This window comes from Hyla sarda, chromosome 4, assembly GCF_029499605.1.
Source record: "Hyla sarda isolate aHylSar1 chromosome 4, aHylSar1.hap1, whole genome shotgun sequence".
Classification (NCBI taxonomy): domain Eukaryota; kingdom Metazoa; phylum Chordata; class Amphibia; order Anura; family Hylidae; genus Hyla; species Hyla sarda.
Genome location: NC_079192.1, coordinates 342,451,357 through 342,465,108, shown reverse-complemented (window position 1 = coordinate 342,465,108; position 13,752 = coordinate 342,451,357). Strand labels below are relative to the sequence as shown.

At 39.6% G+C, this 13,752-nt stretch overlaps 1 protein-coding gene across 3 annotated transcripts in view; it reads right to left on the bottom strand.

The window, feature by feature from the left end:
* The window catches only part of KCNIP1 (potassium voltage-gated channel interacting protein 1), a 348,616-nt gene extending 336,651 nt beyond the window's left edge, over window positions 1-11,965 (bottom strand). Inside the window, exon 1 of one of the 3 annotated variants that reach the window (XR_008843083.1) lies at window positions 11,530-11,959. Coding sequence is in view for 2 of the 3 variants with exons in the window: in XM_056516527.1 (XP_056372502.1) it covers window positions 11,530-11,590 (61 nt within the window). In the remaining variant the exon portion in view is untranslated. Of the gene's footprint in view, window positions 1-11,529 lie in introns of all 3 variants that reach the window. The other 2 variants (XM_056516527.1, XM_056516525.1) reach the window with 2 other exon arrangements.
* Window positions 11,966-13,752: the final 1,787 nt, after the last annotated feature.

Genomic DNA, 13,752 nt, shown 5'->3' with positions numbered 1-13,752 from the left:
GCCATCTTACGCATGAAAGTTTCAGCGGTGTTTGGTCGTCGAGGGTCTGGAACTCAAATCGGACACTCAAACAACCGAACACCGCTGAGACCTCCAGAACTCTGTAACTACCGAACGGAGAGACCTAAAGAGTCCCCATTCGGTAAAAACAAAGTACCGAACGAAGGAACCATAATCCAGGTGAATTTAAGTGTGGATGGCTAAGATTATTGTATGGTTTAACTGCCAAACGGAGACCAACCGCAGGGCCCAAACGCATGGAACCCTTTTCGGATACCACCTTGTGTGGAATAAAGATTGTGAGTTCTGCTCCTGAAACTGTGTGTCGTCCAGTTATTGGGAGTGCTGGTGGGGTATTGCTGTATTACTTTGCCTGCTGGAAACTCTGCTTGTGGATTTACAATTGCCTTGTTCCTGAGCCTCCCTGGGATCATAAGTGGAGAATAGCTGTGGGATAGCAGCTCTCCGCTACAATACTCATACTCCCTGACCACAAACGCAACATTCATTTATAGCAGGCATCAGGCTGTGATGTTGGTCAGACCAATAGTCCCAAGAATAAGACAACTTTGAGTCCACAATCCTGAGATTATTACTTATGTTTGTGTTGGACGGGTAAATCTAAGCTTGAGAATCAAAAATGATTTGAAGTTCAGTTGGCTGCCTATAGATAAGTGATAACTTTTATCCGTGGGATATTCCCTTTTTGCTGGTATAGAACTTATCCACATTGAGGTGGTAATTCTGATATAGCAGTGAGTATACCAGATTCCAAACAATTTTCACATTAACTCCCTTTAAGGTATGACAGTTTGGAGGTTCTGTCTTAAAGTCCTTTTCTTATATAAACCCTAAACGTGTGGATATACCCTGATGTATCATTGCACAGCTTCTAAATGTAATTCCATACTGTGCATTCTTGGTAGGCCAGGAAACACAACAAAATATTAAGCTAAATATGACATATTGAGCACTGAATTGGTACATCTGTGGAAAAATTACAACTGTTGCATCATAACATCTATTGTTCACTCATTTCTGGAAAACAGCTGTGCTCACTAGACCTTTACATGAATGCCTTGAGGGGTTTATAGGTAGTTTCCAAAATTGTGTCACTTCATGAAGGTTTACACTCTAATAATATGTCGGTGGCCCTACAAAAGCAACATGTCACCTGAAAACCAATCTGCACACCACAAACCAAATGGCACTTCTGCCATAAGCCCAAACAGGAGCCTGAGACCACATATGTAGTATTGCTGTACTTGGAAGAAGTTGTGTGACAAATTGTTGGGTGATTTTTATCATACGCGCTCCTTGTTAAAAATGAAAATTGAAATGTTGTGCTAGAAACATATTATTGAACAATCATGGCCCAGTGCACAAAATGGGGTCTTTTGAGAGTGAATGGAGGCAGCATTTCTTTGGCACCTTTAAAGCTACTGCAATCCTGAAATGGTGTAAATAATTACTTTCTGACAGGTATGTTTGAGTCAAGGATTACAAAATTTGTAAGAACTGAAAAATATGGGTAATAAATACTTATGTTTATATATCTCTTTTAACACCTACTGATTTACAACAACAAAAAAAGACCTTTTTAAAATGTCACCTCTTTTCTTTAAAGAGACAAATGTTTTATGTACTTTCCCAGGTTACCTTATAGGAATTCAATACCAAATACTATTGGTCATGGAGGAGGATCAGATAAGTTTTGTCCACTTTTGATGAACAGTAAATCTCCGGAATCCTGAGATGGTTATCATATAAAAAAAAAATTTCAGGGGTTGACCTAGGCCTCATAATTCAAGTGAAGGAAACTCTCCATGCTTCAGTGTATTAAGACATTTTAGGTTATTTTATTTCTTCACATTTGTGGGAAAAGTTTGGGTTTCCCAGTCCTTGCCAGCTAGCCATCCTGTTTATCCATAATAGGGTAAACTATTTTTATGATACAGTGGGGCAAAAAAGAGTTTAGTCAGCCACCAATTGTGCAAGTTCTCCCACTTAAAAAGATGAGAGAGGCTGTAATTTCAATCATAGGTATACCTTGACTATGAGAGACATAAAGAGAAAAAAATTCATAAAATCACATTGTCTGATTTTTAAAGAATGTGCTAATTATGGTGGAAAATAAGTATTTGGTCACAGATAAACAAGCAAGATTTCTGGCTCTCACAGACCTGTAACTTCTTCTTTAAGAATCTCCTCTGTCCTCGACTCGTTACCTGTATTAATGGCACCTGTTTGAACTTGTTATCAGTATACTGTATTAATGACACCTGTCCACAACCTCAAACAGTCACACTCCAAACTACACTATGGCCAAGACCAAAGAAATGTTGAAGGACACCAGAAACTAAATTGTAGACCTGCACCAGGCTGGGAAGACTGAATTTGCAATAGGCAAGCAGCTTGGTGTGAAGAATAGTGTTGAGCGGCATAGGCCATATTCGAATTCACGATATTTCGCGAATATATGGACAAATATTCGTCATATATTCGCTAAATTCGCATATTCGTAATACTCGCATTTTATTTTCGTATATGCGAAAATTTGCGTATGAGAAAATTAGCATATGCGAAAACTAGCATATAAAAAATTTGCATAAGCGAAAATTCGTATATGCGAAAATTAGCATATGCAAATTGCGAAAATTTTCACGCCAGTCTCACACAGTAGTATTAGAGCTTTCTTTACACCACACAAGCTGGAAGCAGAGAGGGGTGATCACTGTGATGTGTACTGTGAAAAAAAACAAATATTCGTAATTACGAATATATAGTGCTATATGCGCGAATATTCGCGAATTCCCGAATATGCGATATTCGCAAGCAACACTAGTGAAGAAATAAACTGTGGGAGCAATTATTAGAAAATGGAAGACATTCAAGACCACTGATAATCTCCCTCGATCTGGGGCTCCACGCAAGATCTCACCCTGTGGTGTCAAAATGATCACGAGAACGGTGAGCAAAAATCCCAGGACCACACAGGGGGATCTAGTGAATGACCTACTGAGAGTTTGGATCAATGTAACAAAGGCTACAATCAGTAACACACTACGCCGCCAGGGACTCAAATCATGCAGTGCAAGACGTGTTCCCCTGCTTAAGCCAATACATGTTTGAGCAAGTCTGAACTTTGTTAGAGAGTATTTAAATGATCGAGAAGAAGATTGGGAGAATGGCCTATGGTCAGATTAAACCAAAGTAGAACTTTTTGGTAAAAACTCAACTCTTCGTGTTTGGAGGAGAAAGAATGCTGAGTTGCATCCAAAGAACACCATACCTACTGTGAAGCATGGGGTGGAAACATCATGCTTTGGGGCAGTTTTTTGGCTAAGGGACCAGGACAACTGATCCAAGTAAAGGAAATAATGAATGGGGCCATGTACTGTGAGATTTTGCATGAAAACCTCCTTCCATCAGCAAGGTCATTGAAGATGAAACATGGCTGGGTTTTTCAGCATGACAATGACCCCAAACACACCGCCCGGGCAATGTAGGAGTGGCTTCGTAAGAAGCATTTCAATGTCCTGGAGTGGCTTAGCCAGTCTTCAAATCTCAACCCCATAGAAAACCTTTGGAGGGAATTGAAAGTCCCTGTTGCCCAGCGACAGCCCCAAAACATCACTGCTGTACAGGAGATCTGCATGGAGGAATGGGACAAAATACCAGTAACAGTGTGTGAAAACCATGTGATGACATACAGAAAACATTTGACCTCTGTCATTTCCAACAAAGGGTATATAACATTTGAAGCTTAAAGAAACTCCTTAAGTCATATTTCCAAAAATGGATACAGTGCGCTATTCACAGATTGTATTCACTATTCTGCTGTCCCAGAAGAAAGCACGCACATGGGCACATGTCCCAAGTGCCACTTTTCAACTGCATTTAATATTAGATATGCCAATTTCCTCAGGTTAAGGACTATACTTCAAGTCTGGGAGCAGCTATTGACAAATAGATATACAGATGATAAATGGAAGATTGTTAAATCTACTTTAGGTAATGATACTGCAAAATGGACTTCTATAGAAAACTCATTTAAACAATAAACCCCACATGGCTTATAACTGTTGTTAACAGGGCAATAAATGACAAAAAAGACAGTGTGGTGTCCCAGCACCAAAGGATGTCCTGTAGTTTCTGACTGCTTCGGGCAGACCTACACCACCGGTGTTGGGCCCACTAAAAGACTTTTGGTTTTATTAATTATGTTTTGCACTTTAATAAGAATTAATATATTTTTATAATTATTTTGTTGTTGTTATGCTTATGAATGTTATTTATGTGTTACTGTGCCTTTAATCAATTAATGCATATAACTCAAAAGTAGACCCAAATGAGGGGTGGACTAACAATAGGTAATTTAAAACATATTTACAGTGCCCCCCTAACATGTTTTGCCACTAAGTGTGACATCCTCAGAGGTTATGGGGCAATGACAAAAACCTGTGAGGACGTCACACTTAGTGACAAAACATGTTAGGGGGGGGGGCACTGTGAATATGTTTTAAAATCAGCACAAACACCATACCGTGGCACACACTGCAGGTGTGCCTGGTGAACCTTTGTGATAGAGTATGCTTACAAAGCAGCAATAACTGGCAGTGGACTGGTGTTGCATGTACTCAGTTTTTAACTCACGCTTAATACTCACTATTCATTTCGTTCATTAAAAGTTAAGTTTTAATTTATTAGAGTGAGGGATAAAAGTGGACCTTTTTACTCGGTCTATGTAGGGCTGAGTTTCACACAAATTGAACCCCTTTATGACACAGAACGTAAAAGTACGTCATGGTGCCCTGGTACTTAACACACCAGGACGTACATTTACATCCTGTACATGACCGTGAGCACCTGAGTGAAAAATAAGTTTAAAAAAATGTAAAAAATAAATGTAAAATAAAAGTTTAAAAAATGTAAAAAAATTTAAGCATAACAAAAAGTGAAAAATCTCCTGCCCAATAAAAATGTAAATCATCCTTTTTTTCCATTTTACCCCCAGAAAGTGGTATAAAAAAAAAATTTATAAAAATATTTGGTATAGCCACATGCATAAATGTTAATGAAAAAAAAATTATTAAAAGTTTCATATATGCAAATGTAATATGAATAAAAAGTACAGATCATGGCGCAAAAAATTTGTCTTCATATCGCCACTTATATGGAAAAAATTAAAAAGTTATAGGTTGTCAAAATAGAGGGATTTTAAAAGCACTAATTTGATTTAAAAAAGTTTAAGAAGCGGTACAATAATAGAAAAGTATGTAATCATGGGTATCATTTTAATCGTATTGACCCAGAGAATAAAGAAAACATGTCATTTTTACCGTAAATTGTACAGCGTGAAAAAGAAACCTTCCAAAATTAGCAAAATTGCGGTTTTCTTTTCAATTTCCCCACACAAATAGTATTAGTGAGCAGAGCAAGTGTGGTAAGGTGTGCTGTGTGCTCTAAGGGAAGGCCCAGATCAAACCCGCACGGTGGAAGACCTTGACAGAACCCTAGATACCAGGATCAATCTTCAAGTCTCTCAAGTCAGTATCAATTTATTGGGTAAAAGCACCACAAGTCCCAACAGGGCTCCCAAGGGGTTACCCTACATCCCCTTCACTTTGCACCATACTGTCCGTGTAATACCATCTGTACCCTGCTTAGTAAAGACAGTTATCCGTAACCTGATATTGGTGTGTTCCTTTACTCCCCATGTCAGGCCCAGGAGAAACTGTCTCCGACTAGTGATGAGTTTGCATAGGCCATATTTGAGTTTGCGATATTTCGCGAATATATGGACAAATATTCGTCATATATTCGCGAAATTTGCATATTCGTTTTTTTGCGCATGTGCGAAAATATATGTGCATATTCGCGAATATTGAGCCCTCCCTTCTTTAATGGTATAGGGAACTATGACTAGTGCATTAACTCTGTGATTTTTTGCCCGTTGAAACCAATAGGCCCAATGTGGTCTATGGGGATCTCAATGCATGTAAAACAGTAAGATAAGCAGGACTGTCTCAGCTGCACAGTGGAATGGGAGACCACCACTGGTTCAAGTCCTGGGGTGGGAATGAGTGTTATGGTTAAACTTTACTTTTCTGGAAAAGCTGCTGAGTTGCCAATAGCAACCAATCATATTGTTACCTTCATTTTTCAGAGGCCTTTTCAAAAATGAAAGAAGCAATCTAATTGGTAGCTATGGGCAACAGCACAACCCTTCCTTTACACTGGTTTTGATGAATCTCCCCCATAGAGGGAGATTTATCAAAACCTGTCCAGAGGAAAAGTTTCTGAGTTGCCCATAGCAACCAATCAGATTGCTTCCTTCATTTTTTAGAAGGCCTCTGAAAAATGAAGGAAGCAATATGATTGGTTGCTATTGTAACTCAGCAGCTTTTCCAGAAAAGTAAAATTTAACCACAACACTCTGTCCCACCCCAGGACTCGAACTAGTGGGGGTCTCCCATTCCACTGTGCTGCCAAGACAGTCCTGCTTATCTTACTGTTTTACGATGGCCTCGTATCACGAAGTGATAAGGTATTTCTTCTAGCACCCCTGTGGCACCACAACAGTAAAAAATATAAAAACGTCTCTTTGTAATTCTCAAAGACTAAAGCTGGGGGTCAGGAAAGTTAGTCACTAGGGATCAAGGAAGGCAGACATGCTTATACGGAATCCCTATTGAAAATTTTACAAATTACTATTCTGCAGACATGTATTTAACGCCAGATTGACGTACCATACTCCATGTTCTGTGCTGCATAACTCTGTTCACATAGGAGTCATAACAGCCCTTTCCAGTGCAAGACCCAGTATAATGCTATTCTACAGCACAGGGTCTCGCGCTGTAGACGGCTGCTAAAGAGACAAAGCGGGAAGCCCTATTTCGCAATGCAAGAAGGAATGGGAAGAACAGCACCCAGTTGTGGCATTTAGGCGCCAAATTCATAAATTCATCATGTAATTTTTTTTAAAGATCGTGCACAGTGCTATTTCACAGAATTGATAACACCATTAGAAATATATTTTAATGGGTTTATTAGCTCTGTGTATACAGAAGAAGAGTAAGGAGCTGATGTAGGTCATGCCAGTGCTGATAGCACATCACATAATGTAATGAACTGGCTGAATTAAAGAAAAGCTAAACTAAAAGTGAATGTAAACAATGCTCTGCTCCTAGATGGCTTGCACCCAAGAGTTATTATAGAACTCTATTCAGTTATTTCTGTACCCTTGTCTCTAATACGTAGGTATTGTGCCAAAGGACTGATGAAAGGCAAATGTGGTACCAAGCTTCAAAAAGGGCTTTAGGTCTTACCCCCAGACCACTTAAAGGGTTACTGACGTAAGAAAAAGCCTTTAATATGTAGCCTTCACGTCAAAAGGTTTTATAGAACCAGGTCTCACTCCTGACACCTGTTGAAATTGCTAGTTATCAGCCAGTGGCAGAGGCCAGCACTCGCCTGTCGGCAGACAGATCCAACCTTTTTTCTGTACAAGTCTGCAAGGTTGAATCCGCCTCCCGCTGGCTTTCCTGGCCGATAACAAGCAAACGCAGCAGGTCTCAGGAGTGAGGCCCAATGCGATCAAAACCTTTGACATGTGTGGGCAACATGGCAAAAGTTTTTCCTAATGACAGTAAGCCTTTAACGTCAAGAATGGAAAAAAAATTTCAGAGGCTCAGTCCTCAGTCTGGGGTAAATACAATATAAACCATGTACTCACCTCCAGTCACACTCTCACACATAAGATAGTTTTGTGATGAACTTGAACCCTCCTGAAATGCAATTTTAAATTGGCACAGTCAGATACGAAAACCAATAGATTTTGCAATTGTTTTCATTAGAAAATTTTCAGTATTTCATACTGAAAAAGCCAGTCAAACAACTGCCCACCTGCCTGCTTGGACACACTCTAGTCCTGCTGTGTCCATGCAGCATGGACACACTTCCTTGATTGACAGCTGTGAGTGCAGGGCTCTCAGCTGGAGGAAAAATCCTCCCAGTGTCAGCTTGTGTCCCGCTACTGTCAGTGAGGACAAGCTGGGAGTTGTAGTTTTGCTAATGCCAGGGGAGATGTGAGCAGACAGCATACTGAGGGAGGGGGCGGAGACCTGCACAGTAAGGCCACGCCCCCTCCTTTTGAGAGGAATTCAGACTAGTGAGCTAAATTAAAAGTGTAATAAAAAAATAAATAAAGGCGCTAGACACATAAAAATGTTATGTACATGGTCAGGATTAGGTACTGAGTGATATATAAAAAAAAAATTAGTTGGATCTAATGGGTACGCTTTAAGAGAAATTAACTCTCTCAGTAAAACCTTCATACAACTAATCCCAAAGCTAATTCTTCTATTGGCTCCCACAGCATGCTTTTGGCCCTCTAGAGCAGACCTACCTACACACTAAATAACAGTGGCTAAGATGCTCATCCCCCTCTACTGTCTCTTGACTAAACCACCTACTATTAGTGAATGGAAGGACAAGGTTGTCCAGCTTGATGAACATGCTAAACGTATCTCACTCACCTTTACGTTGTGATACAATTCCATTAAATCATCTCACATCTACAAAAATACTTTTTTAAGCCTGTATTTTGTTCTAATGTCAGGTAAAAAAAGATCAAATGCTCTAGAAGTATATAGCATTGCTCATATGTCTTCACCATTTCTGAAATCACAAAAAAAATCTATTTGTTTTGTCGTTCTGTAGCCTTCAAGTGAACAAAAAAAGTTTTTTTTTTTTTTTTTGAAGCACTGCTGTAGAACGTTAATTGCTTATTAGAACCACTCAGAGTAATGGAGACAACACTTTTCATCAAATACTTGTGCTTTCCTCAGGTCCGTGCAAAAACACCTCCATCTGTAAGTCATCTGGCTTCAATCTCTGTGGAGCTCACACTGGATCGCTCACACCAGGAGGCGTTTTTACACTGACCTGAGGAAGGCACAAGTGTGTGCCAAAACGCCCTGTCCCAATTACTTGTTGTTCTAATGAACCATCAACCGTTCAAGTCTCTGTGGTAACTGAATTGAAGGAAACCTACAGCAGTGCCTCCAAAAATGTTTTCTTTGAGATTCCATTTGTCTATTTTCTCACCTTGGAGAGAGCAGATAGGGTTGGCAGTGCAGCAGCTGTATATATATTGCCTATTTCTCGGTATAACCACCGTAGGTTAGCGCACACCTTTGGTGAAGTGATTGGGTCATCAGCAGCCCTGAAATATTACACTAGGGATAGCCCTTCTCTCTTTTGCTTTTTCCCTATCTCATTCTATGTTAGAACCAGGTGACAGATGCACTTTAAAGGGGTTATCCATCATAAGGTGATTTTAGTACTTACCTGCCAGACAGTAATGGACATGTTAGGAAGGACCTGTTATAACACTGTAGATTTCTTTTTGTGAAATGGCTTTTTTCTGTTGGAGTTCTCTCCGTTCAATTACAACTACTCTGCTTTAAGCTGGAGCTGAATCAACAGGAGGGTTAAAGATAGTTTTTTCCCTACTTCCCGCCCCCTGGCAACTTTTTATATAGATTGGAAATTTCTTTACCTTTGCAAGCAATGCAAACAGCTGAGGGGTGAGGGTGCTGAAAAGTATGACCCCCAATGGATCTAAATTTGTGGCTTATCCATCGAAAATGCTAAGTGTGCATTTACATTAGTGATGAGTGGCAGGGGCTATATTCGAATTTGCAATATTTCACGAACATATTGACGATTATTTGTCCTATGTTCGCGAAATTCGCATATTCGCTATGTTTGTTCCCTTTTTTTCCCCTGCAAAATAACATGTAGCATATATGGTGTAGAAATTTCTGCGACAGTCTCATTTATCTGAGGGGATTTAAAGAAATTCCTGGAGGTCAGACATTCCCCCATCAGTCATAAAATGATAATATATTTTAGCAATACGTTTGCAAATTTGTGAAATGGGGGAAAACCAATGGAAAATGGGATTTTGTTTACGTAACATCATTTTGTTTAAAAAAAATACATAAAGAAAAAATAGACCAGCTCACCGCCTTGTAGAAGTAGCTACTGGAAGGGTAGTTGGTGGAGGAGCACGGATGCAGGTCAAGCCGTGTAGCCAGTTACAATGGAATCAAAGAAGGAAAAGGAAATCCAGCTCCCCCGAAAAATATAGAATAACGGTATAAAAACACAAAAAATGTATTTCATCCTTTAAAAATCAATGAGATGGTGAGAATTAAAAGCATAGATGAAACGCCGACGCGTTTCAAACCATATGGTTCGAAACACGTCAGCGTTTCATCTTTGCTTTTAATTCTCACCATCTCATTGATTTTTAAAGGATAAAATAGATTTTTTGTGTTTTCATACCATTATTCTATATTTTTCAGGGGAGCTGGATTTCCTTTTCCTTCTTGGATTCCATCATTTTGTTTAAGTACAGTAGAAATGTACACAAACGCTTCTCTCTCGTCTTTGCTTTATTTGTTTATTTATTGTTTTCCTTTATTTGCTCTTTTTATTGTGTGGATGAGTTAAATGTGAATAAAATGGTATTTGAAATGTGAAAAAACCCACATAGCAAACACATTGTTGTTACCCACAGTAACGTACTATAAGATCCATCTAGTGGTGTTCTGTGGTCAGTTAGACAGAGATTATTATCATCTCTGACTGAGAAAAATGTTTAAACATGCCTGATAAATTTAGGAAGGACTACGATGTTATATGGTTGCCTTCATATAAACACAAAAGAGGCAATGATGATCTCACGTATTAGGCAAAACAAAACAAAAATATGTTACCTCAGATAAAAAAATAAAAAAAAAATCTGGATCATTGTATTGACTTACTGTTACAGGAGAAAGCTATGACGAGAAAAGAGAAATGGCCAAAGAAAACACAGAGACAAATGAAGACTCTGTAAGAATCAACAGTTGTTAGAGGAATCCTCCAACAGTTTGCCTGGTAGGATGAGAAGATGAATGTGGAATATTATAGACAACACATCCTTTCTTACATGCTGTCTTCACCCAAATATGAACAGCACACAGGAAGCAACAGTTTTCTATGGCAATCCTCCATATTAGAGGCACCATTCCTCCCCTGTGGATTTCACCAGATTTTATGACAGGTTATCTAGTCTAGGAAGAAGGAAAATTAAGGTCCTGGACTGTAGACGCTTGTTGCATCACAACAACCCATAGAACATAGAGCAGCCTGGCAAAGGGGACACTGGGGTGACAGTCGTGTGTCAGGAGGTGTGATGCAGCTACGCACATTCTCATCTTCTCTCCCTGACACGATGACCTCCTCCTCTACAAGACACAGCTGAGCTGATCCATGTAACACATGGCAACCTGCCTTCAGCTGTCACATCATTACTTGCCTGGCCATAGAGAATTATGGCCGAGCAAGACAATGATACATGACATCGCCTGCCTCATCATAGCAGATCAGCATCCAAACGTCCCCGCTTACCTGAACATATAGATCATACAAGCTGCCTACAGACTGCACAGTGTGGGGGCTCAGGGCTCTTACCTTTAGAGGGTCTTCTCTGCTTCGTCTGCAGGGAGGAGAAGGTTCCCATCACGGCGCCCATCCTGCACACCACACTTGTGCCTCTTCTCTCTCTCCTTGTATATTGTAAATAGAGGAGAGTAGAATAGATAGAGAGCAGTGTAGATGTGTGCTCAGCCTTCAGCTCCCAGCTCCGCTCTCCCCCTCTCCTCTATCTACACACACTGACTCACACTGGAGTCTTCACAGTTATTATTCACAGCAGCTCCCAGCAACATGGAAATGCTAGGTAGATTCCTACAGACCACAGCGGATCACACTGAAGCCTAGCTGGAGCCCTGCCACATGTATAAGATGTGGATCTCCTGCTCTCTATGCCTCCCAATGACAGTCACATACGCACATCTATGCATCAAATATGTGCAGCACGGTGGGGGTCTCCAGGGAGGAACAGGCGCCTGTACTGGGTACCAATGAATACGATTCTGTTCTATAGGATTGATGGCATGTAAACAGCCAGACCACAACAGATGCTTAGAGGAGCACACAGCCCCAGTGTTATGCAATGCACCCTGCATGGAGACATGGAATCCATGCTTATGAGCTGAGATGTAGTTCACTTTATTACTAGGAAGATTTGTATATTTGTAGCATTACAATCTATGTAAACATTACATTTTATGTCCTAATATAGACTATCAATCTATCTCATAACTATATCTAATGTATCTCTCTATATGTGTGTATATATATATATAGCTATCTATGTATCTGTTTGTAAGTATGTCTATCTGTCTATCTATCTCATGACTATATCTAATGTATCTCTCTATATGTATATATATATATATATATATATATATATATAATCTGTTTCATATATAGCTATCTATGTATCTGTTTGTATGTATGTCTATCTGTCTATCTATCTCCTTCCTATACAGTATCTCCATATATATATATATATATATATATATATATATATATATTTATTTATTATGTATCTATCTATCTACTTCATACATATATATATATATATATATATATATATCTATATCTATATCTATCTATCTATTTATCTTTACCAAAAAGTGTACTGAACCCCCCCCCCCCCCCAAAAGTAGCAAAATTGTGGTTTTCTTTTTTAAATTTTCCCCCACAAATAATATTTTTTCATTGTGACGTAATTTTATGGTAAAATGAAAAGTTTAATTACAAAGTACAATTGGTTGCACAAAAAAACAAGATCTCATATGAGTCTGTGGATGGTAAAATAATTGCCACCAGCAATTTGTGACCAGCCCAAACCCCTTGTGCAGCCTGCCCTGACTGCTTTGTGGGGGTCTCTGTCCCTGCCACCAACTACTGTTCTGTGCTGTGTGACCAGACCCTCTACTGTGTGGAGTACACCAGTGATGAGCATATCTGCTCTTTTGGTACAGTGATTTTATTTTTTATTAATCTTTATTAATTTTTTCTTTGAGATATATAGCATGCTGCTGCAAGATGCTGGGGTAGCCATGCTGGTTCAGTATGCCTTTTGAATACATCCCCAACAGTGTCACCAGCAAAGCACCCCCACACCATCACACCTCCTCCTCCATGCTTCACAGTGGGAACCAGGCATGTAGAGTCCCTCCTTTCACCTTTTCTGCGTCGCACAAAGACACGGTAGTTGGAACCAAATATCTCACATTTGGAATCATCAGACCAAAGGACAGATTTTCAATTTCCATTCATTGTGTTATTAAGCCCAAACAAGTCTCTTCTGCTTGTTGCCTGTCCTTAGCAGTGGTTTTCTAGCAAATATTCTACCATGAAGAGGCCTGAAGGCCTGATCCACAAAGTCTCCTCTTAACAGTTGTTCTAGAGATGTGTCTGCTGCTAGAACTCTGTGTGCCATTGACCTGGTCTCTAATCTGAGCTGCTATTAACCTGCGATTTCTGAGGCTGGTGACTCGGATGAACTTATCCTCCGCAGCAGAGGTGACTCTTGGTCTTCCTTTCCTGGGGCAGTCCGCATGTGAGCCAGTTTCTTTGTAGCTCTTGATGGTTTTTGTGACTGCACTTGGGGACACTTTCTACCTAGAATATGACATATTTTCAGTAGTTTTTTGTTATGTCTATAATTCCACATGTGTTAATTCATCACTTTGATGCCTTCAGTGTGAATCTACAATTTTCATAGTCATGAAAATAAAGAAAACTCTTTGAATGAGAAGGTGGTTCCAAACTTTTGGTCTG